Source organism: Xenopus tropicalis, chromosome 2, assembly GCF_000004195.4.
Source record: "Xenopus tropicalis strain Nigerian chromosome 2, UCB_Xtro_10.0, whole genome shotgun sequence".
In the NCBI taxonomy this organism is placed as follows: domain Eukaryota; kingdom Metazoa; phylum Chordata; class Amphibia; order Anura; family Pipidae; genus Xenopus; species Xenopus tropicalis.
The window spans coordinates 113,068,432-113,095,976 of record NC_030678.2 but is presented as its reverse complement, the minus strand read 5'-3'; the positions used below and the strand labels follow the sequence as shown (position 1 = coordinate 113,095,976).

The window sequence follows — 27,545 nt, the reverse complement described above, 5'->3', positions numbered from 1 at the left end:
GGGTTTTCCTGTAAAACCTGGGCAGGCAGGTATGAACCAGATGACCATGTAAAATTGGACAGCTGTACATGCATCAAGCAGGACGATGTCTGGGTTGATGGCAGGGGTCCTCCCTGAAGAAAATCATGACGGTGGGTACAGTTTTTTAAGAAATGGAGCAGCAGCTGAGTGTAAGCAGGAAGCCATTTGCAAATCAGCACCATCCAGTGACTAAAGCCTTCCTTTTCTTTTAATATTTGTGACCCTATTATAAGCTAAGGGAGGCATGTAAATCTTGTTCCACAAAGGGTTCTGCATTAGTTACATATTTAGGCCAATGTCAGTCATGTCAAAACAAGCAGCATGTGCCAGGGCTGGGCATTCTTACACAACCAAGTTGATTGTATCTATGGGGCATGGGGGCATTTGTTGCAGTCATAAATCTGTGCTTACAAATGGAGTGGGCTATCATATTAACAACCAACCAATCAATTGTACACAAAATTAACATATTCAATGGTCTCTTCTTTACCCTTCTTGCATTTCATTGCTTTCTGCCTCCTTCTTCAAATGCTCTCTCCTCCCCCCTTCCACCTCCATCTATGTCTTCACTCTCTTTCTGCTCTCCACATTTTGCTGCTTTCATACCCACTACTTTACTTATGTCTTTATGTAACTCTGCTGCCCACCCCTTGCTAAATGTCCCTTCTCTCCCTTGGTCACTGCTATGTAGAATACTTTTACCTGCATACTCCTTTCCCTAACACACACACACAGTCGCTCAGCTGTTGGATTAATGTTGTGCATGAAACAAGCTGCTTAGTGCACCACAGAAAGAGAGTCCACTGGCTCCCTAGCTTCCATTTTTAAGAAAAAGTAACCGCATTTCTGTTGCTCACAAGGGTGCATTACGTTGTACTGGCCTGAGACAAATGAGCAGACATTTACATCTGCTCCAGATTTATAGCTCAGCAAATGTTCCTAGGATGTTTCCAATATAAGCCAATTACTACTTGCCCTGCTCTGTTGACAAACAAGATCCAATGTACTAAAGGAAAGATGCCAATTAGCAGTCCACAATGTTGGTCAGTCCTTTATTTCATCCCAAAGACTAGCACATTTACAGCATTACATGAAACGATAAAAAACCAGAACCATATATACTATAATACTGTCCAAATTAAATAAATAAAGTGTACAGTGCTTGGCAAGTAGAAAGGTATTAAATTTTCAATAATATTAGAATATCTGTACAACTGCAAAGGCAATGAAAACCATAACTTTACTTCACATGTGGATGAACAGGTAATAGAATTAACATAATGTTACTGTAACAAAAACTTCATTAATAAAAAGACCACTGTTGTGTTTAAAGCTGGGATCTGTAACCAGTGCTTCTTCAGCTGTTGCCTAACTACAAATCCCAGGTATTGCCCAATGGCCACTGGCTGATGGAAGTTGTTTGGAAGGCCACAGCTGAATGTGCTAGATCCCTGGTTTACAGTAATAAGGCTGATATTTAATTTCTTCATCAGAACATTATCTGCAGGGTTTACTAAGAAGCAATCTGGAGTGCACACAAAATTGTATAGCTAAGGCTTATGAATGTATGTGGAAATAATACAATAAATCTGACATTACTGGCCAAAAGCCTCTAGAACTGCTTGGAAGGATTTGTGCAAAACTGTGAGTGATAAAGGATTACATGACAAATTTGGGATATTATCACAAGAATGGAAAATTACAAATTATGATCTCACATTATAGAAAATAACACAGCACTATTAAAAACTGATTATTAAATTAGGGTGATAGGTTCCTGTTCAGCTTTCTGGAAAGAATGTTACTTCATGCTTATATAAACATAACATTAATATCAATATAGGCAATATAAAGTGTTGCAAGCCTTCAAGGTTTTACTAATGAAATGCAAATTGCTACAGCATAGAGATACGTCATTTGTTTCTACATTTGTAAAAATCTATTTTTATCATTGCTTCTAAAGCATTTCTTTATATATTTCATGTCTGTATCTTTACACTGTTTCCTTAACTACAGGAGAGCAGGAATCCAATGCAAATTTCTAAGCATGTTATCGTGCACGGCATACAGACATAGATAATATTTCCTGAAAACTAACAGAAACACATATCTACCTTCTGAACAACCACCTGCATGGCACATACTCGAAATAAAAATGATGTCTGCTTGAAGTCAAATCGTAGCATCTAATCACATTAAGGCTTCTTGGGAATATCTAAGCAGCATCTTCTTCTATATAATCCTGGCAAATCATCTCCTGCCCAATCCACTCTTAATAGCTGTCAGCAGGTAAATATTGCCAGTTGGATGCTTGCAGCGCCACTGGTATCACATTATGGCGTATGTCATAGCCCAATTAGCAGCAATCTAGGAACTCCTCCTCTTATCCTATTTACAATACTTATTTGCAAAATATTATTAAAGTCTAGCACATAACCTTATCTGTCACAGATACATTTCTTTTCTCCCAACTGTTACTGAAAAGTCCCTCATTACCCTTTGATCTCCTGCACTGAAGCTAAAAAAGATACAAATGTAATCAAAAGTAGCTTTTGGCAGAGAGCCAAGAAATCTTAACGAGCGTCACCTGCACTTAGAAACATTGTTTCTCACTTTTAATTAAACAAGTGGGTTTTGGGCTGAGAGTCCAGAAAGGTAAAAAGTCCCCCCTGCACTGAGATACAATTGTAACTAATAAGCTAAACAGGTCTCTTAGGGGAACTAAGACTTGCTTAAAGGGCAATTTCACCTTTTTCAGCAAAACTGTAATAACACAGGACCCCAAGACCCTCAGAAATGTGTTCAAACTCTAAATAACCAGCCAGATTTAGTCAAATTGGAGTGGTATTTAGGGGGTGTTGTTGAAAAAATGGGCGTGGTCAAAAAATTTGCTACGCTGCGCAAGGCATTTGTTTTTGTCCCTATTTCCGTTTTAAAAATGTTGGGAGGTATGTGAAAGGAGGAATTAGAACTTGCTGTGCTATACAGCTATGCAGAGGGGTATGTAGGGTTCAGCCTTGGAGACAGTCTAGCTCCAAGGAGGCACTTACTGTGCAGACAATAAATGCTAGTCTTTGGCCACCAGAAGTAATCTTGGGTACCTGTAAGGACGGGCAATATATTGGTAGGCTGACACTACCTACAACACACACATTTTGGTACTTTTGCAGTCCTGCTAGTTTTCCCCATAATAATCGACTACTACTCACTTTTTCTTTAATAAAAATCATGACTACAGTAAATGATATGTTATTTACATATTAAATAGTGTTGTGTTATTTTCCGTGTTATCACTGTGGCACAGTTGTTTTTGAATGGGGATTCTTAATTAATTATATGGACACCTACAATAGGCAGGACCATCTATATCCCCTATAACACATTTCTTGACCTTTGTTCAAAATCCAGGTAAAAGGAAATGGTTATATTCAGATATAGGTGTCTGCAGCTTGTTACAATTGAGCTCCACATGTACACGTGCATGTGCCTGCCTCCTACCCAAAACTGCCAATCTCCAAAGCAGTGATCAGGAACCCTGGAAGCAAAACAGCTCTGGGAAAATATGATTTTAAAAAAGTGATTTTTTTTTTTTTTTTTTAAATAGGAATGAAAAAATCCTGCCAGTACTGGATAACTCGTCTTGTATTCTCTTTACATTTTGTTTTATCCACACAGCAGCTTTATCATAATTTAATGTTGTAAATATTAAACAGTGACGTTAACTGGATGCTATTAGAATAAAACACGACGTATTTGTGTCATAAGGAAGCAGATGCTAGGCACACCATTATAAGAACTATGTTCCGCCATGATTCTACACATTTAAAATAAGAAGAACAAATTTGTACACAACATGTACAGTCAGAATATCCCTTTAAAAAAAGAAAAGACAACATAGGAAGTATTTTTCATTTAAGTGTCCCTTTTTAGCATGAACATTGGGGCAGCCAAAATGAGCACTCTGCTGAGGTAAAATGTTAACATGCCAAGTCTACAGGGAAGGATGCTTTGCAATACTGGGGTGTACATAAGCTTTCTCTTTATGCATTAGTAAAATGAGTTAGAATATTTGCTGAAAAGATGCTTTATGGGATTGACGAAAATAGCTTACAAGTAAATAGACTTTGGACATTGCTCTGAAGCTTGTTTGCTGCTGGTGAATCCTTATCATTTTACTTTAGCTTTTAAATTAAATGTTTCAATTCTGACTTCCTAATGAAACAGATTTACCGTCATGTTTTTCTATTTTACCATTAAACACAGACATGAAACATATAAAAGCCTAAGAAAACTGCTGATTTGCACTTCAGCTGTAATCTCATAATCAGCATGCTGTGGATTCCTACTTACTCTACTGGAGGGTGTTGTGCAATCACACAGTCATAATGAGCTACAGCATAAGAAAACAACAGGAATACTGACAAGAAACCTCCATTAAAATGCAGGCCATCACTATTCACATTATCATGGTCACTGCTCGTTCAGGAGGGAAGTAGCCATTTTGCTTGACGTGTCGGATTCACAGTTCCCCATGAGCAGCTTATGGGCAGTACTTCTAGCAAAGGTGACATAACCAGTCCTAACACATGCTTAGTTTAATAAAATAAAAGTTGCTTTAAAAAGTAAAGTATTAAAAAAAATCTGTTTGAATATGAACAATAATGGTACAGAAGAATTCAACAGATTCTATGTTTCCACTTTGCCGTAGGTTCCTTCCGGAGGCCTGTAATGCTTGGGAAAAGCCTTTAGTTGTAGAGAATTAAATGCGTATTTGCGGCATCCTACATTCTTCATTGTGTTTTCTCGACGGCAGCCCTCGCTAAAGGAAAGAGAAAAAAAAGGTAACAAGGATAACAGTTGGATACAGAGAGTAAAATGGCAGCATTGTGCAAAGGGGCTGGTGGATAAGATAGAAAATAACAGAAAATCTAAATGTTGGTAATATTTTAAGATTTTCAGCAGCTGTGTTTCTGGTGGAAAAAAAAATAGCTCTGGATAATACTAAACAAAAAACTTGATGGGGCTGAGGCACTGTAGGTTCTCTGAAAAACAAAACGGCAGCATTCTGCTCAGACCCTATCCACCCTGATGGTGATTAAGATACCTACCTTAACAGCTTAAGCCGGTGCCTAGAACACGTTAACCAAAGGATGTAAGCAGTTTTAACACATTACAACAGGAACTGTTAACATTTACAATCTGCCACTGCCTAATCTGCCATTTTGTCACCATTTTCATTAAAGGGACACTACAACATGAAAAACTAGACACTAAAAATGCTTACTGCATGCCTGCCTGATGTGGCAGTTTTCATGGCTTCACTGGTCAAAAATACACTCACACACCCCGCTAAAATGTACAATATCATTATTGAAACCATTTTAGAAGAGAAAGATTTAAATACAGCTAAGAAAAAATGTCTATTTATATTACATATGTATATGCTAGAATTGAACACAGTGAAACCTCAATCTTACATACCCAGATTTTATGTTTTCCCTCATTTTACTATTTTTTTGTGTGTCTTTCCACCAATATATAATGCATTTCCCATATTTTTTCTAGTCCGCAAAAAAATGTAAAATGAGGATTCTGTTGTATATGAAAACATTAAACTCAGCATGGAAGCTCTGAGTTTAAAATTTCAGAAGCTATCTGGTGTCTATAGTTCAATTTACCCTAGCAACCACAAAGTGATTTGAATAAGAAACTGGAATAGAGGCCGGAACAGATAATAATACAAGGTATTTTTTTGCCTGTTGGGGTCCATGATTCTTATCTGGAAGCTGGAAAGAGGCAGAAAGTTAAGGCATATAATTCAAAAACTTTATAAAATAAAAATGCAGACCAATGTAAATGTTGCTAGGAATAGTTATAATTAATCTTACATAGCATAATGGTCAAGGAGAGCGGATTTGCTGGCGAGTGCCAATATCTTAGGCACCACCCCAGTAAATCCAATCACTACATTTTTTTCCTATGGTCAATTCTACTTTTTGGCAAAACAATACACCAGCCTGAGGAGAAATATATGATAGCACTGTCATGTTTTGTTTTTATTGTTCTCGGTCATTTCTTGACAGACTCTAATGAATATGCACAGAAGAGTAATTTATTTTTACTAGGAATGCCAATGCAAGATAAATCAATTGGAAGCACACTGCTACATTCATTTTTATCATTATTAGTATGTTAGAGAGTGTACTCTTTCTAGGGGGCTAGGGGTCATTGACCACTAGCCAAAAAAACTATTGCTCTGTGAGGCTACAGTCTTTTTTTATTGTTACTTTTTATTCCTTATCTTTCTATTTAGTCCCTCTTCTATTCATATTCCAGTCTCTCATTCACACCACTGCCTGGCTGCTAAAGTATGCAAGGCCCTAGCAACCAGATAGATGCTGAAATTCCAAACAGGAGAGCTGCTAAAATAAAAGCTAAATAACTGAAACACTACCAAAAATAAAAAATTAAAAAATAATTGCAAATTGTCTCAGAATATCAATGTCTACATCATACTAAAAGTTAATTTTAAGGTGAACAACCCCTTTAACATATTGGCATCCCCCTCCCCAGTGAATAAGGATTGCCTTGTCTTCTGAATACATTTTAGATTTTTAGAAGAGAAAATAAACATAGCTCTGCATAATCTTAGTCAGGGATGCCCTTTCTGTTGCCAGTATATCCTGCAGCCTTCAGATAGAGCACACCAGTGTTGCTGTTCAACCTCGCTACAGATTGGGCTTTCTTGTTCAAAACCACCCCAGCTGTCCTACTAGGTCTGCTCCTCTGTTACAGAACAAAAATCAAATCAGGTAATTACTCAATAGAATTCAAGAGGTCACAGATGGTTTGTTGTATAGTTTGCTTTTATATTTAATGTACAATCTGTTTTTTTTTATAATACAAGCCTGACAAACTATAAAAAGTACACCGGAATCATATGGGCAGATTACAATATGATTGTTTGGCACAAAAGCTTGCAGCTAACTAGACATGATTTGGATTTTAGGCAGTTATGTGCAAAAGGCACTTAATATCATAGGATCACCCCATTATTATATTATGCCAGCTTCATTTCCCAACAAGAATACAACTGATTCTTTGCAAGGTTTGTATAATGTTCCTAAAAACAATGCCAGCACAATGCACATGAAAACTGTCAAAAAAATGAACCTAGATCAGAACATTTGGCCCTCTAGCAGTTGTGAACAACAGGTTCCAGCAGCATCCTAACCTAGCAAAAGAACCTGGGATTTGTAGCATGCAACATTTCTGTCCTAGCTGGAAGAAATGAGGTACACCTTGGAAGCACTAATGGGCAGCAGATACAAAGTAGGGAACATTCTATAGCATTTTTTTTTTCAAAAAGCTTTCTTGTTCTTTCAAAAATATACATATAAATATTGATAAGAAAACAGCATGCATCTGTGAACAATATTCAAGCTTAGTATATTTAGCAACAGCATTCTGTTTGGACTGCACTGGAGAAAAGTGGGTACATTATATATAAAATAAACAAGAGCCATGGATATCCTGTAAATTATATCCTTATACATGGTGCTAAGTGATGTCATTGATAGATTTTTAGTGATGTAATTTCCATTACATGACTCACTGACTCACTTGTGTATTATAAGTAGTAATATACCCACTGTTGTTAATTATGAGGATATCAGACGTCACCTGAGAGTTCCATGACCCTATAGCAGCACTTGGCCTTTGGCCTTAAGCCTTTATAGGGTCCTGGGACTCCTCGGTGACTTATGAAATCCTTATAGTTTACAATGTGGGTGCTTAATTTACTATATCATGTACCTCCTGCTATCATTTCTAAGGGTTTGGGAAGTCAACATGTTCCTATATTATTTAGGTCAGGGAATCTTTAATATTTTAGACATATTCTACTTTATAATGTAAATGTCTTTATATATGTCATGCTGTATAACTCCTATACAGCCCACTTAGACAATTTAAGTTTAAATAACAATACCACCAGCAGGCTACTGCATGTCACCCTCAAAATGTGCCACAATTTAGGGCGAACACAGATGGAGCTATTTAGTAGCAGCTACTTGTTATGGCTACTAAACACCAGGAAAATACCCTGCCATAGACAATATTGAGAACACACGTAGAGACAATTATCAGTAAAAGATCAGCATTGTCTATTTTAGTAGCCACGGCAAGTAGCTGCTACTAGTAGCTCTGTGTGTCTTCACCCTTAAGAGGCAGTATACCCCCATGTTCAACGTAACTGCAATGATAAGGGCTTGTGTTGAACACACTTTTTACCCATTGTATTAATCATGAAAAATCTATGTTTTTTGTTCTTTCTTAGGGGTCTGGCACACAGGGAGATTAGTCGCCCGCGACAAATCTCCCTGTTCGCAGGCGACTAATCTCCCCAAAATGCCATTCCACCGGCGAAAATGTAAATTGCCGGTGGGATGGCATACGCGGTGGCACGATTTCAGTGAAATTGCGCAAGTTTCCTCTCGAGGCAACTTGCGCGAGCCGCGTATGCCATCCCACCGGCGATTTACATTTTCGCTGGTGGGATGGCATTTCGGGGAGATTAATCGCCCGCGAACAGGGAGATTTGTCGCGGGCAACTAATCTCCCGTGTGCCAGAGCCCTTAAACTAATCCGGGCATACAGAGAAACAGAAGCTTCTCAATGTTTGGACCATGTAAGGCAGATAATTAGATTACTAGTATTCATCCCCCTCCCTTATCTATGCACTGGGAATCTTATTATTGACCTCACAAAATCCAAACATGAAAGAGCTTTAATTTCTCTGTATGTGTGAATAACCTTACTTATAAAGTGCTACATGAATACTCACTGCTGTACAATTTTAAAGAGTAGAAAAGTACACACAGGGAGGACAAACTTAAGTAAATAACTAATAAGAATAGTAAAAAATAAGCATAAATATACAGAGACTTAGGGGCAGATTTATAAAATCATGAGTTTGAATCCCGAATGGGAAAAATTCAGATTGGAAACGAAAATTTCTGAAGATCGCAAATATCACGAAAATACTTACGAAAAAATCGTATTAGTCACGATAATATCGTATTAGCGATCCGAAAGTCACGAAATTTTCGTACCGTACAATTGTAAACAGCGGTAAAGCCTTTCCGATATTTTCATCCAAGCGTTTGTGCGCCGTACGAAAATATCGTACGGACGCCCCAGAACAAATCAGCAAAAATATGCTCAGAGCGTTCGTGATTTGGTAAATGTGCCCCATAGTGTCAAGTCCCTACCACATAGAGCTTACAATCTAAGCTCTATTGGGCAGCTCAAAAAATATCTAAAACTATATATTTTTCGCACAACTCCTATTCACTTAACTCACGCTGAACAAAAGGGGGATAGTGCGCCTTTAATAGTGAAAGATTTTAGCTGGCTACCCACAAAGTTTGCAAATGCTGTCAGTGAGCACGCCCGTGTGTTTTGGAACTAAATGCATTTCACAGGGGGCTTCATTGGAGTATGTGCACTAGCCTCACTGGCTTTGTGACATGGTGATTGAGCATGTTATTGTGTCATGTTCATTGAAAAGCTTAATAAGATACTGAATCTTTCAATTATAAATGTTTTTTTGAGACACCAGCACCCAACTTTTATAAATTCTTAACCTTTGCACAGATTTGCCTTGTGGATGATATGTGTGCATATATTTTATATATATTCACATGTATATATTCACATGCCATAATCAAAAGACACGCTCGTCCAACAATTATGGCTTAAGAATAAAGAAAGCAGTATCACACCATTAGATTATATAAAGAAATCAGATTCATGCTAAGATTTTTGCCTACAGCTACATTAAGACTACAGCATGCTGGATGGAGTGAGCATGAATTCATCGGGGAGACTAGTAGCAATCTGTGAGCTACGCAGTGCTAACTGCATGATTGGAAGCAGCATCAAGGACATTGTGAGGTAAGAAGGTATTATGAGTAAACATATGCACAAACATTATTTGCTCTTTTCTTCCACTGAGACCTTTCTACATTCTGAGAAAGTTTTATAAAACCAACTGAAATGTCAACTTGTAAGGCATGTACAGTGACATTGCTTGACCATGTCTGCGATACATTCCTTCCCCTCTCCTAAAGGGGGTGAATATTTCCAAATGTTTGTTTTTCTGCCATCTCTTCATTTGCAGCGAAATCTGGCCACCAAGTAGGCTATGCTGAGGCACAGCCAGACTATCAGTAAGTTTGGGCTCATCGCTAACAAAGGGATAGAGTAGAGAAGGCTTGGGTCTAGCCTGAAATCTCGGATCGGAACCAAGCCACATAAGTTCTTCTGCGTGACTATTTCTCTTGTTCCAATGCTGTAAAGGGGTCCAGCAAAGAAATAAATAAGAAAAACAAAAATATTGTGGAAAAATAAAATTCATAATGTAAAAAAATAAAAAATAAAAAGCAGGAAAACAGAGAAAACAAACCAACGTATAAACAGAAACCAGACGCAAAGGCCACAGAACAAAAGAGATGCACAGAAACCAAATTAAATTGATTGCAGGTTAAAGAAATAATTTAAAAAAAAAAAAAAAAGAGGAGAGAGAGAGAGAGAACAAAAAGAGAAGCATAAGAAGAAAGCACTATAGTCTAGTAGAGAATGTAGGAAAGAAAAACAGAACTGAATGGGGTTCCATGTTGGATATTGGGTTGGACAGCTCTGAGACCATGCGGCCATGCATCAGCATGCTGCAAAGCAATGGCCATCAGACAAGCGAATGCAACATGTCCCTTAGTTGGAGCATTTGACCCTTTCATCATCAGTTAACAATCATTTTGCTATAAGAACTAGAAATAACTAGAAATATTTTACTGTTAAAGGCCCACTACATCTTTATTTTCATTGTCCCCTTTGTATAGATCTAATTGATATTGTTTAATTGAGTATTATTTTCCTTTGATTGCAAGTTTGATTCATGTTCACAGCACATGTCTTCTCAAGGAGAAACACTGTAAGCAAAACAATCTTTCCTTTCTGCAGCAGCTTCCAATTTGCAAGGGAAATGTGTTGCCTGCTGCAGCTGCTCAATTTAACGCTAAGAATGTTCAATCAGGTGGCTACCTACACAATTACAGAACTTATTACATGTCAGCATGGAGAATAGCCTTCCTAAGCTTTACATAGGAATAGCAATAACCTTCTTGTTTAATTATAGCCTGTATAGAAATAAAAAATCAGATATTCCCTGCCACTAAACACAATTTATTAAGAAGAGTATGGTGGCCCCTTTAACTGAAAGTAGTTATATGATTGTGTCTGTACATAAGGAAACATTCTTGTAGTATTACCCATGGGAAATAAAGGTTTATTGAAGACTTCATTGTTGGGACTAAGAAGTTAAATATATTATGTACTCTGGGAAAAGCACAAATAGGTATGCCTCAAATTATTTTAAGTAATAAAATAAGAAACCTTAGTAGTTTACTATTCCTCTAGATAATGTGCCTTCTTCCTTGGCACTCTTTAACATAAGGTTTTGGCTTCTGTGGCATGAGGATTGGGCGTATTTAAAATAATTGTTTTGGTTAAAAGGAAAAAAAAAAAGGCCACCACCCCATTTTATATAGCAGGAATCCTTTTTATGTAATAATCAACTGAATTTTTTTTGTTTTTTTTGTTTTTTAGAAAATCTCTACAGTCTAACCTCACCAAAAAATCTTGGCATAACTATGCCTAGTGTCTGGTATATGGGTAAGTCATCACTAACAAATTTATACGCAAGGTTATGGCTACCTTCAGGCTTTAATGCTAAATATATTGGTATATTCTGCCAAAGGAAACACTGGAACTAAAATGCACAGGTTTTGCTTTTGAAACAAAAAATAAAACCTTTAGCTCTGTCAAATCTAAGTCAGGAACCCTAAATATGGGTAGCAAGAATACATTCTAGCATCTGCAAGTGAACCTTAGCTTGATAAAATGTCTGCTTTCTGCCTTAACTGTGAGGCTTTTACCATACAGGGTTCTTTGACCACTGAGGTGATCTAGTGGAGAACAGCAGTGGTCAAACTGCCCTAAATTCCTTTTACTGCGCCAGCAATGCATGGAAAATAAAAGGCCCATGCCTAGGGCAGCAGCTTTAGAGGGATGATATATGTGTGCTCCTAGCAGTTAGTCAACGTTACAGCAAGCACTGTCACATATTTTCTTTTGTGTACTACAGAAGATATACTTGCATCTAATGGAATATTCACACCTATACCTCTTACACATATTTACACGCACACATAGGTTTCAATATAAAAACACACACACATATATATGTATATAATATATATATATATATACTCGCACTCCATAAACAACACAGAAGTTGCCAAGAAAGCGGGCACCATACTGGTGTCTGAGGTGGGGCATCCACACCTGCAAAAAGATGATTGCAGCCACATATAATCCAAGTGGAGTTCCTAACACAAATGCAGAATCTTGATAATCTACCTATGCAGTAACACAAATACAATTCTGACGACATTTGCTGTGAATATCTGTTATGCCGATTCGAATACTAATGTATACATAATCCTACTTGATAGTCCCCTGAAACACCACACCTCAGTTTCAGCACATTCCCAGTCCAGTCAGTTCATGGCTACCCTGATTGGTAAAATAAGGAAAGGGTCAAACTAAGACAGAAAAGTTAAAAGAATAGAGAGATCAAAGTTGCAGAGCACGGAAATTCTGCAACTTTGATAGTCTATTTTTTTTTTGTCATAAGTGACAGGGCAAAAGGTACTACATACCCCCCAATTAGAAAATAATGGAAGATTAAAGATGAAAAATATGGGTGGAAGGAATACACACATGGTATAACTTTAGACAGGTCTCTCATCCTTCCCACCGCAAATCTGAATGAGGTGGGCAGCGCCTGACAGCACACTGGGGGTGAATTTGGTAGCAAGTTTCCCTATAGGCTTTTTAATTCCACAGTAACACTTTGCTGCTGATTGACACATAACATAGATGTGAGGATGCCAAAATAACAGTGTGATGGAGCAGGCTAATGGAATTTTGTGGCAAACATTCAGCAGGGGTTGCCTGATTTGAGGGGAAAAGAGCTTAGGGATTTCTGTAGTGTAACGCTCTAGAACCAGTTTAACCTGCAGATGTGTTCACAGTTGAAAAAAAAGATTACAGTGCTAATTCTACCTGTGAGCAGTCACTGACTGTGTATCGGAAACCTACACAGGCCATGTTACTATAATACATAACCAATCAGCCAGGTGCCAGAAGAAGTTTTTTAGAGGCACCTTAAAAAAAGCCTAAATGTCAGTTTTAAAACTGTTCTGGTAACAGTAAAATCTTCTTTCTCGATCCTAAAAGTGTATGAAAACACATCTGTAGTTCACATAGTTCCTGAACATAAGGGTAGAGGAATAAGCAGCAAGCAGTACAGTGCTTACCTTCGCATGCACTCTAGCGCTTGTGTGAAAACCTGGGGCGCCATTCCATGTTCATGCTGCAGGATAAGGCACTGCTCCAGTGTCACCGACATAGCTGTACGGTCCTTGGCACTCTTACAGCTTGTGAAGCGCACACCATTCAGCCTTCGACATATCTAGAAAGGCAATATATTAATGCAGGTGCCCTAACTGAAGAATGTCTCTTGATTCCTAATTAGGATGTTGCCATACATGTTAGGTCATTATGATTTTGGCAACTTCCACTTTAACTCTCCATTAAGAAGGTGTTGGGGGGAATTGAAGTAAGCACTTAATTAAAAGGCACACTGAAAAACATGCTTCATAATCATTGTAAAGGCTGTTTTGTTTCACTGCAATATATTTGAGGTAAGGTGCAGCAAGGCACATAATAAAATGAAAACCAAACAAAACCAGTGGGATAATGACTGTGGTCCAAACTGCCGATACATTTAACACAATATTGTACAAAATTAAATTTCATGCAATTATTGGTACATGTGTGATGCACCACTAAGCCCAACAGATAGCCATCCACCAATTAGGTGGAGAGGGTACCTGTTCATCCTATGTATGGTCGCCTTTAAACTCACAGGTCAGAAAGTAAAACTGATATGGACCAATCTTTTCAAGCATATGGATTCATGAATAGCCATCTTTAGGGCTATAATGAAATAAATGATGAATTAGGGCAGTGTACATTCCCTTTCCGTAATGTAAATAAATAGCAAAATACCTCTGCAGCTTGCCACAGGATGTCCACATTTTTGTTTTTTCGTGCATGAACATTTTGACCAAGGAATCTAAGCAGTTCAGGGAGGCAGGTTTGACTACGTGACCTAGGAAGAACTACAGAACAGAAAATTTAAGTCTGAAATTCACACACACCCATCCTTCAGTAACACAGAAATATGTACAAAAAAAACTCATTTAAACCTGAAAGTCAAATGGAGGAATTTTTTTTTGTTTTACAAAGAACAGTCAAGCAGCACTCGGATCATACTGTTTTGTGTTGTTTGTTGTGTCTAAACAATTAGCACTTGATTTTTAACTGTAATATCATATAAACAGTAGTTATGTTAGTATTGTAGTGTTTCCTGTCTGTTCCATTAATGTACTGTTGGAATATGTAGACATACTTATATTAACAGCACTTTATAAATAAAAATATACATATGGTGATAAATTTAGTTTAGAAGCCAACCCCTCCCTCCCTTTCTTACCACCTATGTTAAACATAATATATGCCTTTCATAGCCCTGATCTGTCACCTGTTTGGCTAAAAACTCCCTAAAAACAAAACAATCACAGAAAAATAAAATTTCATATATTATTTTATTTCCCAAAAATATATTTTTAAAATACTTACAATCTTCTGGTAAAACCTCTTTGAACTGCTCATAATAAGAATTTAACCGCACCAGACTCTCCATATTTATTAACTCCTGAAGGGATGTATCTCCAAACCTGTACAAACCACAAAAGCTGATTTGTCAAAGAGCGATTAAAGGAAATTGGTACTATAAAATTCAAGATTATTTTTATTCATCACATACACAGTTATACAAGAACAACATGTAGTGAAATGTACCCTGGTCATTCCAAGACTGTTCAATTTTTACATATTTTTCAATAAGTGAAACAAATTGTCTATTAAAAAACCTTTAACATAAAATAAATGTAAAGAATGAGAATGTGTATTTGCTTATAATAAGTGCTTATAATGGAAAACAATAATAGTGCATTGTGTCTAAGCAATACATATAAAAGTGTATTACCACAAACATAGCTGCCAATAACTAAAATATGCATGAATTTTGAGGGCATTGTGCTAATAATTTAAAAAAAACAAAAAAAAACAAACCATGCCGCATGTCAACGATTTCTAACATGTAAATCTAGAAATCTGACTAAAATGGTACCTTTAATAAAACAATATATAAAACTGAAAAAGCACCTGGAGACTGGACAGTTCTACACAACATAGAACTGCACAACATTCATTCTAGTAGATTTTAGTGGAACTTCAAGTAAGGCAGCACAACTCAAAATGTACCAACTTGTATATGGGGGTTGTTTCTTTCAACACGTATGAATTTGCTAACCCACAGGAGTAACATTCAATGCATACTTTTCTGCTAACGTTTGTTGTTCATTGATTCCCACGTTGAAGAGGACTGGTTGAACCCTTAGCAGCATGCCACTCTGAATCTCACGTGGAAGAGCATCAAATAAAGCACTTGGCAATGGGATTCGCACATTAAATCCATCACTTCAGATGAAAGAAACACAAAATTGTAACTTTCCAATAACTAAAATTCTAACATTTTCCAATAACTACATTATAAACATGTCTAGACAATCTTACTAATAGTCTGCACTTAGTGATACTGCATTTAATAATCATAAAGAAGAAAATATCTGCGTATTATAAGCATACATACATTATACATTTATTCACTTACTGATTTTGTAACTTAATTTTTAAAGATGCACAAAAAAGCATAGTTTCAATATGTACTTACCGGTTTCCAGTTATAACAGGCAGCATATCTGATGAGGCATTGGAAATAGCTTGAGTTACTTTAAATGTTACATTCCTCAAGTCCATGATTCCTATACTCATGTCTTCCAGCATTGGCAATTCTTCTCCTAACCAGTAAAATAAAGATTTGTAGCATTTCATCTTTAAAACATGTTAGGATTCTTTAACAACCCTCACATTTTGTGACAACCCATACTCTTTGTTCAGTTCAGCCTGGTAATATCCCATCCCAGGCATTTACAGAAGCAAAATTATGAACTTACCATATGTGCTTAGGAGACTCTCAAACTGAGCCAAAAGACCTATTGTGTAGAGCTGCCGCAGAAATCCATTATCATGAAGACAGTTTCTTAGTTTGATAATAAAGCCACATATAAGCGCTGTTAACTGGAAAGAAAGAGCAAACTGAGCAAACAAAACCCTCTACAAATTACAAATCTACAGATTACACAACTATATTCTCTAAATTTGTTGGAGAACTAACAACTATAGAGAGAAGCAGCAATGACCCCCAATTACTTGGAGAGGTACAAAGCTGATCTAAATGATCTAGGCTATAATGGATAAGGGAAATGAAAAAAGTTGCTCATGTTTTTTTTTAAGTCACAAAGAATTAGAATTGTACAACTGGAATATACTTTCAAAATATAGCTTCCCTGTGTGTGCTGCCACTCTACAAACAAATAACTGTCATACACGACCCCCCTTCTTAGCAGTCAGCCTGAAAATTCCTTAAACTAAGTGTTTATAGTACGTTCCACAGAGGTCATCTGCATGGCACTGCATGCAATACTACTTCAGTCCATGACTGTTGTTTGTGGCTTTTTCCCCCATTTAAGCACACTGTAAACTGCAGGTGTACATATTAAAATGCAACATTTGCATCTAAATAAATTGCTTACCATTATAGCTACCAACCTACTGGTTACGCATGTAAAATTAAGATTTTTATCCCTAATGTCTTAACCATTAGTAAGACTGTCCCCAGTATATCACCAAGAGGCAAGAGAGAATGTGGGGAAGGCAGCAATAACAACACACTTCACAGAGATAAATATAAGTGTAATTCCAGGTGTAACTGTGTGGATAAACAAAGTTGGGTCACACTACAGCAGTGATCCCCAACCAGTGGGTCGTGAGCAACATGTTGCTCCCCAAACCTTTGGATGTTGCTTCCAGTGGCCTCGAAGCAGGTGCTTATTTTTGAATTTCTGTTTAGGAGGCAGGTTTTGGTTGCATAAAAGCCAAGTATAATGCCAAACAGAGCCTCCTGTAGGCTGCCAGTCCATATAGGGGCTGCCAAATTGCCAATCAGATCCTTTATTTGTAACTCCAGAAACTATTTTCATGCTTGTGTTGCTCTCCAAAACTTTTTCCATTTGAATTTGGCTCACTCATATAAAAGGTTGGGGATCCCTGCACTACAGCCACTAGTAAAAGTCACAGTCAGTTTGGCTACGTAGTGCTGATAGGAAAGCAAAGCCAGAAGAAGATGCATCTGACTGCAATTACTTGTATCAGACTTCACTTAACACACCAATGTGCATCAGACCCAAAAAGAAAATGGCTGGTACATACGGTCTGGCAGAAGACCACATCTCTGCGGTACTGGAGGCTGAGATACATGGCGATAGTGGGAGCACTGTCCTGCATCAGCAGGAACACCATAGCTTTCTTTGCCTTGTCACTCATCATGGCTACGCAGTCCGTAAGTGTGCTCAGCAAGGGGTAAAGGGCTTCACTCCATTCACCTGGTGGAGAAGAATATTTTTTCCACATCACAAAACTAGAAAATATGACTTTCTAACTCAACAATTGCTATTTTTGAAATGAGTCATTCACCACAACAGGGTGTATATTTTGGATGCTGCAATTATATTTCATTCATGGGAAAGCAGCAATTTGATTTTCTGCAAGATAAAGAAAAAGGGCACTTACGTGCAAAAAAACCATTGTTGCTGAGCCAACAAATAAAACAACTGCTATAGTAGTTAACTTTTTACAACAAAAGCTACAAAAATTGTAGGAGGACTGCTTAATTTGTGAGCACCATATGGATACTTGATGGGTACACTACACAGGGAAATGTTTGTTATTTAACTGTACTAATTTACCTTGTACAATAAAATATAATAAAGTAGATATTATTTTGAGTAAAAGAGTTCTTGTAAGGATGCTGAAAAATCTGGGTGATTCTTACTGTAGGTCATTCAAAATGAATGCTTTTGATAGTTTCATTCATTCATTCAGGTCATTCTAAATGCCTTTAATTATTTTGAGGAAAAACAGTTGAAGCCAGTAATATTGAAATCACTGGGACAGACAGTGGGAAGGTGTGGGTTTCTAACGATTGATAATATACAACGGTAGTAAGATTCCTGGCCAAGACAAGAGAGCTATATTGTATGAAAAAGAAAGCTAATTAGCTGCTTGCAGTTAGGTTACAAAATATACCACTGTAATTCATGTGTTTCAGAATTAAGTGCACCCTAAATATCCATTTAACAAAAGAAGGAAGAAGAAAAAGGTAAAACCTGATGCTTTTGGGAGAGTTTAGTCTTTCTGTGGCCCTCATATTCAACACTGTTTCTTTGTGCAAACATGTCTGCCCTGGAGACATTAAGAAATTATTTACTTAAAGGAGAAAGAAAGGTAAAAACTAAGTAAGCTTTATCAGAAAGGTCTATGTAAATACAGCCATAAGCACTCACAGAAACGCTGCACTGACTTCTCTGTCAAAAGATTTGTTGTGTCTGTAATTCATGTGCTAGAGACACGCAGCTCTCTGCCCTCTCCTGCTCCCCCTTCCCTCAAGAATGCTAAGAACTCACTCCCCCCCTTAGGAATGTGGATCTGAGCCAATCAGCAGAAAGCTGACTCATAGGGGCACATTAACTAATCCACGAATCCGAATCACGAATGGGAAAAAATCAGATTGGAAACAAAAATTTATCAAGATCGCAAATATCACGAAAATGCTTACGAAAAACTCGTATCAGTCACGATAATATCGTATTGGCAAACCGAAAGTCACATAATTTTCGTACCGAACAATTGTAAACAGCGGTAAAACCTTTCCGATTTTTTCGTGCAAATGTCTGAAAAAGTCGTGTGGCGAACGAAAAAATCGGCGAAAATACGCTTGGAGTGTCGTGCTTTTGTAAATGTGCCCCATAGTCTTACAAACTGAGCATGTACACTTGGTCTCGGTCTCAGTGCACAAGCGAGGCATTATGGGAACTTTCTTTAACCAGCTCAGCGTTTTTTCTTTCTGTTTGGCTTCTGATCATCTGAACAGGTGAAATATGGGGAGACTTAAGGGCACTATTGAGAGAACTGAGGGTATGCCTGCAGCTTGAGATTAACTCTTTATTACCCTTTCCTTCTCCTTTAAGGTTACTCATTTGAGGTATTATTAAGGGGCAAATTTATCAAAATGTGAAATCAGTGCTCACCACAGAAAAACTGGTGAACTTTCATCCACTGATAAATACGCTTCTAAAAATCCCATAGGAATGAATAAAAAGTGAGTTTTTCTGTGGTGAGCTCTCTTACATTTTGATACTATCTGTCACTAGATTTATCAGCTGCAATGTAGGGCAAGAAGACCAATGGCACAAGAATATTCATTGCTCTTGTTTTACAATCTTTTAACTTCTCTAAAAAGCCTATGGCTGGACGGAAATGAATCATCAGAGCCATAACTTTTTGTACCGATATGTCCCCTAGTACTGCTGAACTAAAGCCGTGAATGGAGAAGGTACGTACCTGGGCTGGGATCTTCAGATGCCGAACTGGAATCTGCACAGAAATGGAGGTGCAACATGCAATGGTTAAGGGGCAGCAAAATAACAAGCAAAAGTATATACTGAAAAACAAAACCAAACAAAAAAACATACTTAAGCAAATTAAGGTATGCACTTAAAACGTGCAGCTGCAATTAGTACAGAGCTGGCAAAGGGAAGGAGACAGGCAGTAGCTGCAATTACCGGGGATAGGAATCTGTATTAAAAATTAGTGTAAAGGCTCATGTAAATCCAGTGACTTGCTGCATAAAGCATAACTTTGCTAAAACCTACTCTAATAGGGACAACCTGTTTAATGGATATATTATTATTAAACAATTCAGACAAATGGACGTGGTAGTTCACCTTTGTACAACATTCACAAATCTAACAGTTCACATTAATAGAATAATCTTTTCCATATACATAGTCAACAAAAATGTGCAGCTAAATTGATATTCATCCCTCTGCTGAGCCTTCACTTCTGCACTGACCCTGTGCTGGGGGGGGGGGGTCAGTTGCTTTTTAACTTCCTTATATGATGTTACGCATAGTACTAGCAGCAGACTTAACTCCTATTGGCTGTGTCTCCTGCCAGTTTCTGACAGAGTGCTGCAAATCTAACATAACAGTATCTGTGATATGCCGAGTCTGTTTGCCTATGCAAGGGAGAAATTAACCAATGACCTTTTAATTTATGCAACTGGTTAGAGTGCACAAGCAACCAATGAACTGGTCCAATTGGAAAAACATAAGGGCAAAGCCTGGATGTGATGATGTAAGCATATAGGAAGTTCACTGTGTGTCAGGTTGAAAATAGACCACTCCCATCCCTTTAGAAAACTGATCAGAGAGACAAGAGATGGAATGATTTAACATGTATAAAAAGTAGCTTTTACGGTGGCCTTTTGACTTAATTTATTGAAAATGGACTTTATAACAAGCTGAGAGCATTGTTGGTGGTTTAAAATTATTTGGACCTTGAAGGTGAACAATCCCTTTAAGTTTGGTTTGAGACACACTGATTTAGGGCAATGACACAGAATGTTTTGTCACTCGCAACTAATCTTCCTTGTTTCCGTCCCACTGGCTAATGCTAATCAGCCACCTACTGAAGCATCCTGTAGTTTCTTTGAGAGGCAACTTTGGGTTATATTGCAAAGCAACCCATGCCACGTATGTTTTTCCACTGCCAATTTGCGCTTTAGCTGGTGAGGAAGGTTAGTAGTCGCCCGTGGCAGAGGGTATGTATCAGGGGGGTTTCAGGCGATTTGGGTATAAGACCATCCTTACTAGTCAAACATCTGGTCAGCCTTACTTCCTAAGGGTAATGGCACAAGGGGAGATTTGACACCGGCGTAAACCACGGGAGACAAATCTCCCAAAAATCTCATCCCCCTTCTCTAACATTTGAATCGCCACAAGTAAATTACATTACGATTTGGCTTAACTGCAGGGAATGGGCTTCTTCTGGGCTTTAGTACATTTTTATCAAATCTTTTCATCTTGTCATTGCCCTAACAGGTTGGGTTCTGCAGCCGCTGCTTTTAGAACCAGTTAGGGAACTTCAAATATCTACTAAAACAATGTAAAAAAATATTTGATATAAATAGTCTATACAATGTGCCATAGACTTTAACAGAATTCCTGTCTTTTTTTTTTGCAGGATGGATCAGATTCAAAATTGTAGCATATACCAACTATATTTAATGTTTGCTATAGTCTGTGTAAAATGTGTGATATCAAAAGTTTGGATACCAAAAAATATCTAATATACACACACCAGCTAATGATACTTTGTTAGACTTTTATTACACAAACAACATTTTTTTTTTTTTTAGGAAGGTCAGCTGAACAAAAAAAAATTTTGAAATTTGAAATCCAGATTTATATGATTTTCTTGCAAACCCCAAAACACCCATTGTTCCGTACCACGATAAACCCAGCATAAGGCATAGTGTCTTTTTTTTATTACTTTAAAAGTCAGGTCTCGGTGCATGGGGGTGTTAACGGTGATTTTTAGCAACTTGTTGAGCTGTCAGCTGACCTCTTGGGTGCCTTCTTTATGGTCATTAGTAGACCAAAATACCATAAAAGTGTGGTTCAGTTGTCTTCACAATAAGCTTACTGTTGGTTTTCAGGAAAATAGTTTACAGCATAGAGAAACTATATTTCTATGAATTTTTTTTTTTCTTTTATTTGAATGATTTGCAACCAGAAAAAATATTGTTCCCGAACTTTTTAATCATTACCTTGTCACAAGGATAAAGAAAAATAATCATTGGAAAAAACAAAAGTGATACTATCCCTCCTTTAAAAAGCAATGAATGGTTTTGGTAGGTCAGGTACTGCTGAAACTGGCTGTCCTGACCGCATACATTTGGAACCAATTGGGCCTTAGAGTGCTAGAGCCCATCAGAGTAGGTAATAAGCATGCGCAAGGCGTAGGACAGCAAGTATCAGCAGAACCTGACCTGGTAGCATTTTACAGTGGTAAAGTAAAAGCAAAAAGAAGGGGGGATTGATTTTTTAAGGAAGAGAAGTGAAGTATGCTATGATTAGTATTCAACTTGTTTATGACATAAAAAAAAAAAACCAAAACTTATGGGTATCCCAGGATTTCCTTGTACTTTGGATATGTACTGAACCTGTAGGGCCTGTTTAGAAACTATGCTACTGTGACAACATGCTGTACTTTAAGATTTACATGAGGTCCCTGCTTTGACATAGTTTCTATATCCCGATGGAGATTGAGATATGTGCCATTGCCAACAGTTTATCTTGATAAGTGGGATTAGTTAAAAGTACAAGTTGTCTCTAGGAACACTCTGCTCAGGTAGCCTAATAGGTGTTACCTCATGATACCTAGCTTAGGCTTGGCATTAAATTACCTGAAACGTGGCCTGGACATATAAAACTTAGCTTAGACATGACAAGTAACTTGTGACAAACATACAAAATGCCAAGGAGACACGCACACAATGAAGAGAGCGGAGATTAGAAAGCTTCCAAGTAGACACAGCTTCAGAAAAGGTCAGTAAATACACAATGAGAAGTATCCACAGGATCAGAAATGTCTCTTCAATTGATCCAAAATCTCATGTTAGCTCTGCAGTACTTGTATACTAGAAGAGAAAAACATGTCCTGGCAAGTACCGAAATCCATTCAAAATATAAGGCTTCTATTTTATTAGCACTCAAACCCTTCTTTCCTAAACTCCACATATCTATTTTAAAGAATATTTAATATACAAAAATATTTTACAAACATTCCATGTTAATATGTAAGTCAGTATCACTATTTAAAAACAAAAGCTTCTGACAAATAATGGGAAGCTGCTATCCATGGACATGAATGATTTGACCCCTGGGGTTCTCTCTAAGGAAACAGCAGTGTTTTATATTAAGGATGCACCCAATCCATAATTTTTGTATTCAGCTAAATACTGAATCCTCCACAAAAGATTTGGCCAAATAAAAATCCAAATTCTAATGAGCATTTAAAATTAAAATTTGAGAAAAATGAATAAAAACTATTGCATCAGCTCTGAAGAAAAACTAGTAGTTCGGTTGGCAAGAGCTTTAAAGCTGTGTGATCTGAAGGTTTCTAATTTGGTTTGGCTGAACACTGACAGCACTGCAGTTCCTAATTACTGACAGGAGTAGACAATTCTGATATTGTGGGTCAGAAAAGAATGACTCAGTCATACGCACTTGTAAACTGGGGAGGATGGCATGCAGGAGATGATGGAGATGATGATGGAGATGATAGGGCCTCGTCATCGGAGGCTGTTGGATTTATCCAGTATGCTTGATTTCTCAGATTACCTTTCTTGCTAGAACAACTGATTTCACACTGAAAGACATCATCGCAGCTGTCGCTGTGCAAACGTTCCTTCTGTAGAAGCTTATCTACCCTCTGAATAATACATTCTAGACTTTTTTCCACATTCGACCATACTTTATCCTGTGAATTGACATAAAGGCAACAGTTGCAAAAGTCACTTCTTTTTCTTAAAGCAAATTTGTTAGGCACAATAATAACCTCATATACTGCATACATTTATAAACCCATAAACAGCATGAATTTCTGGAAGACTTGAAATTCAGGAAGAAAAAACATAAATTTGCCTGTGTGGATCTGCAAAAATAATGTTGTCAATTCCAGAAAGGCATAAAGCAGGCGGGCAACAAATTGGGGTTCAACTGTTTTACTGTAAAGATTTAATAAAATTCACCAAATATAACTATACTACAGAACTGTAAAAAGCACATTCCCATGATGACATTATATAGCTTTTACATACCCACTCCTCCTCATGCCAGTCAACTTGAAGAGAAGACCTGCTATTTCTCCCAGTCCACTTTGCCACCAAGGTGTCCTGGTCATTCCTTAGCATGACTTGATCGACTTCACCAGATGTAGGTGAGGCTTTGGATGCAATGTAGTCTGGTCGAGCAGCATTGAGTCCATGTATTGAATTTGCTAATAGTCTGCAGTCACAGACTGTGACTAGTTGTCTAGTCTGAAATAGCAAAAAATACCAGATACCATATCAGTATGTGATACCAATATCAATACAAAAACAAAACATTAAAAAAAAAAAAAAAAAAAAAAAAAAAGAAAAAATACCTCACCTTATCAGCCAAGATGGCAAGTGTTCTCTCAAGTCCATTGGCCGATCGGTCCTTGGCTGCCCTGGACAGCCTCTCTGCATAGTAACTGACTTGAGTCTTTAGCGTATTAATATGGGCAATGATCTCTTTAGCCCGAATTATATCCTGCGGTATGTACACAATAGACTGTGGGCATGACGTAGTACTGTGGTAAAGAAAAACAAACAATTTAGGGCTTCTTTTTCCAAATTCCCATCAATAAATGGAACAAAAATAATTCCAGAGTATATGCTTACATGACACATTTACGGAAAATATGATGTTAACCACGTGGATGATTTGGAGTCAGACTAAATTCATGGAGATCATGCTTTGATAAAATACTGCTTAAGTGATTTGCAATGTAAAACCCCAGACATACAAGAGCTTCAAAGTAGCCCTTAACATCCTTTAGTCAGGGTCAGCAGCCCTTAACATCAATTTGATTTTGATTTAATTATTCTGCACAAAACTAGTAAAAGCTGGTTGGCTTATAGTATTTTCCTGCAATGAAGGTACAGGTATCGGACCCCTTATCTGTAAACCCATTATCCAGAAAGTTCCGAATTACGGAAAGGCCATCTACCATAGGCTCCATTTTAATCAAATAATTCACATTTTTAAAAATGGTTTCCCTTTTCTCTCTAATAATAAAACAGTACCTTGTGCTGGATGACAACCAAGATATAATTAATCCTTATTGGAGCCAAAACAATCCTATTTGGTTTAATTACTGTTTAAATAATAATAATATTAATATAATAATATTTAATAATTTTATTAGTAGACTTAAGGTAGGAGATCCGAATTACGGAAAGACCCCTTATCCGGAAAACCCCAGGTCCCGAGCATTCTGGATAACGGGTCCCATACCTGTATTTATCTGTAGCTGTACACAGTTGTTCTTACAACTTGCACCTTCTAAATTTCTAAACCACATGAGAAGGTTTTTGCAATAAAAGGTGCAAAGTTTGCTACAGGTCTAGTCACCCACAACAACCAATCAGGAGTAACTATTAACTAGATACCTGTTTAAATGAAAACATATTACTGGTCCTTTGGTTGCTACACCAGGGCAAACTTTGTGCTTTTTATTGTAAAGGTGAGACTCTAAACTGGGAATCACACAGAAAGCAACTCCTAGCTTGCTGTATATACTCTGCCAATTTATGCGCATGAACTGCCAGTGGCTACACAGGATTCTGGTTGGAACTGGACAGTTTACACTTTGTTAGATCTGTTTAGTGCTGGTTTGCACTATGTTACATACACATTTGAGAATGTGCCTGTGTCTTTTATATGTAATGTAAGAAATTATATAATACGTAATTAAGAAATAAAAGGTCTGTTTTACTTTAGGGTATCTTCTAGACAGAAAAGTGTCCAGAAAAGTGGGTTACCTACACATATTTTGTATGATTGCATTCAGGAGAATTAACGTTTTTACAGTAACCTTCTGAAGAAAAATTACTTTTTCCTGGGAAAAACTCAAAACATCAAGAAATGTATTTATTTTTTTTCTATATTTTACATATTACACCCAAACGTTTAGTTACATCCTAAGAAGAATTCCAAAACAAAATGTATATGTTAAAGCCCACTATGTAATGTAATGATATATAATATGCCTGATGTTAAGGAGGGTTTCCTGGGAAAAACCTTAACAAATGTAACAATACAAAATTGCTTTAAAATTAATTGGCAATAGATGTTCCATTCTACACTGAAAGGGTTCATTCCGTGTTTTTCACCTCCAGTTTAATAAATATGTATAGGCATGCACACGTGCCAGTACAAATAGAGCAGGCCTTTTTGATGCATCAGTAGATATTTCTTTCCATTGGTAAATACCATTTTCTTCCCCATTAATTTAATTGTTGACCCTGAGTAACCATCTTAACCTACCTTTGGGATTTAAGATACTCTAAGATACTCTTAAATTCTACCACAATGATGCCATGAATGTTCCAATTCTATGGTGCCAGTTAATTACACCCCTGTGCATTTACTATTTGTCAATTTGTGATTCCGCATGTATTTCATTGGGAAGCAAAGATTCAGATGGGTAAAAGTGCTCAGCGCTGAGCTCTACTGCCCTTCTGAACAGTATTCTTAAATGGTATTCTATTTAATATTTTATATTTGCTTTTTCTAGGGTACATTCCAAACAGAGTGATACTATTGGGTGGAATTTTTACTGACTAAAGGAATGCAGAATTAAAGGACCAACATAAGAGGTGTCTGCCTTTAGCAATATGAAAGCACACCTAATATTCACTGCTCTGTATCTGCTTAAGCAAAACTAAAGATTTCTGTTTAAGAAACACACAGTGCCCAGGTTTGGAACAAAAGACAACAAACAAGCTGTTGTATGCAAAGGTTCCATGTGTGGCTTTGCAGATTTCTAAACATTCTTGCTGAGCTTTAGAGAACTGCAATATATTTGCACTGGTGCACCCAACAGCAATATTGCTTAAGTCTGCTTTAAGATCATTAGGGTTGAAATGCAAACCAAATGAAAGCACACAATGGAGTCATAAGCACTGGCAAACTGCAAACACAAAATGAAGAATATAGCAAAAAAGGTATGCATGACATAAAAATGATTTTAAGGGTGCTGCAAAACAGAGAAAAAAACTCACCAACTTTCCTCAAAACTGCTATAAAGGAAAACAGAACCAATACAAAAATAGATTACTGGACGCCACAAACACAACCAAATAAAAACCCACCAATTACCAAAAAAGTAAATAAATAAAGCAAACCAGTATTTTGCATTAACTTCTCCAAGCAGTGTCCAGACATGTTTATATCACATTGACTTAAGGTGTCTGCAGTAGTTTAGTAAGCACTTTAAGACACAAAGGTTCATTGTGATTCACACACAATAGCAAGTGCAAAGTGCAAAATCTGGCTCTACTTTGTGCACATTTAAACACTATTAATTAAAGTATTTGCACACTTATAAGCACAAATTTATGTCCACAGGAGAAAGTTGTTGTACTTCTATTGCCCTGGGATTCTGAGGGAAAAATGACATAAAAATATTGAGATCAGCATCTGTTATTGCAATTTGCC

The 27,545-nt window shown here is 37.2% G+C and overlaps 1 protein-coding gene across 6 annotated transcripts in view; it reads right to left on the bottom strand.

Annotated features, from left to right (window-relative positions):
- Positions 1-1,059: 1,059 nt before the first annotated feature.
- inpp4a (inositol polyphosphate-4-phosphatase type I A) overlaps positions 1,060-27,545 on the bottom strand; it is a 78,332-nt gene continuing 51,846 nt past the window's right edge. For 2 of the 6 annotated variants that reach the window (XM_012957307.3, XM_031896149.1), the window contains 13 exons: positions 27,110-27,127; positions 24,450-24,633; positions 24,119-24,337; positions 23,526-23,778; positions 19,795-19,827; positions 17,605-17,777; positions 16,290-16,413; positions 16,007-16,133; positions 15,613-15,753; positions 14,851-14,948; positions 14,218-14,330; positions 13,464-13,618; positions 1,060-4,840 (listed from right to left, as the gene is read on the bottom strand). In XM_012957307.3, the coding sequence (XP_012812761.2) occupies positions 4,708-4,840; positions 13,464-13,618; positions 14,218-14,330; positions 14,851-14,948; positions 15,613-15,753; positions 16,007-16,133; positions 16,290-16,413; positions 17,605-17,777; positions 19,795-19,827; positions 23,526-23,778; positions 24,119-24,337; positions 24,450-24,633; positions 27,110-27,127 (1,771 nt within the window). In that variant the 3' untranslated portion in view covers positions 1,060-4,707. 6 annotated transcript variants of the gene reach the window in all.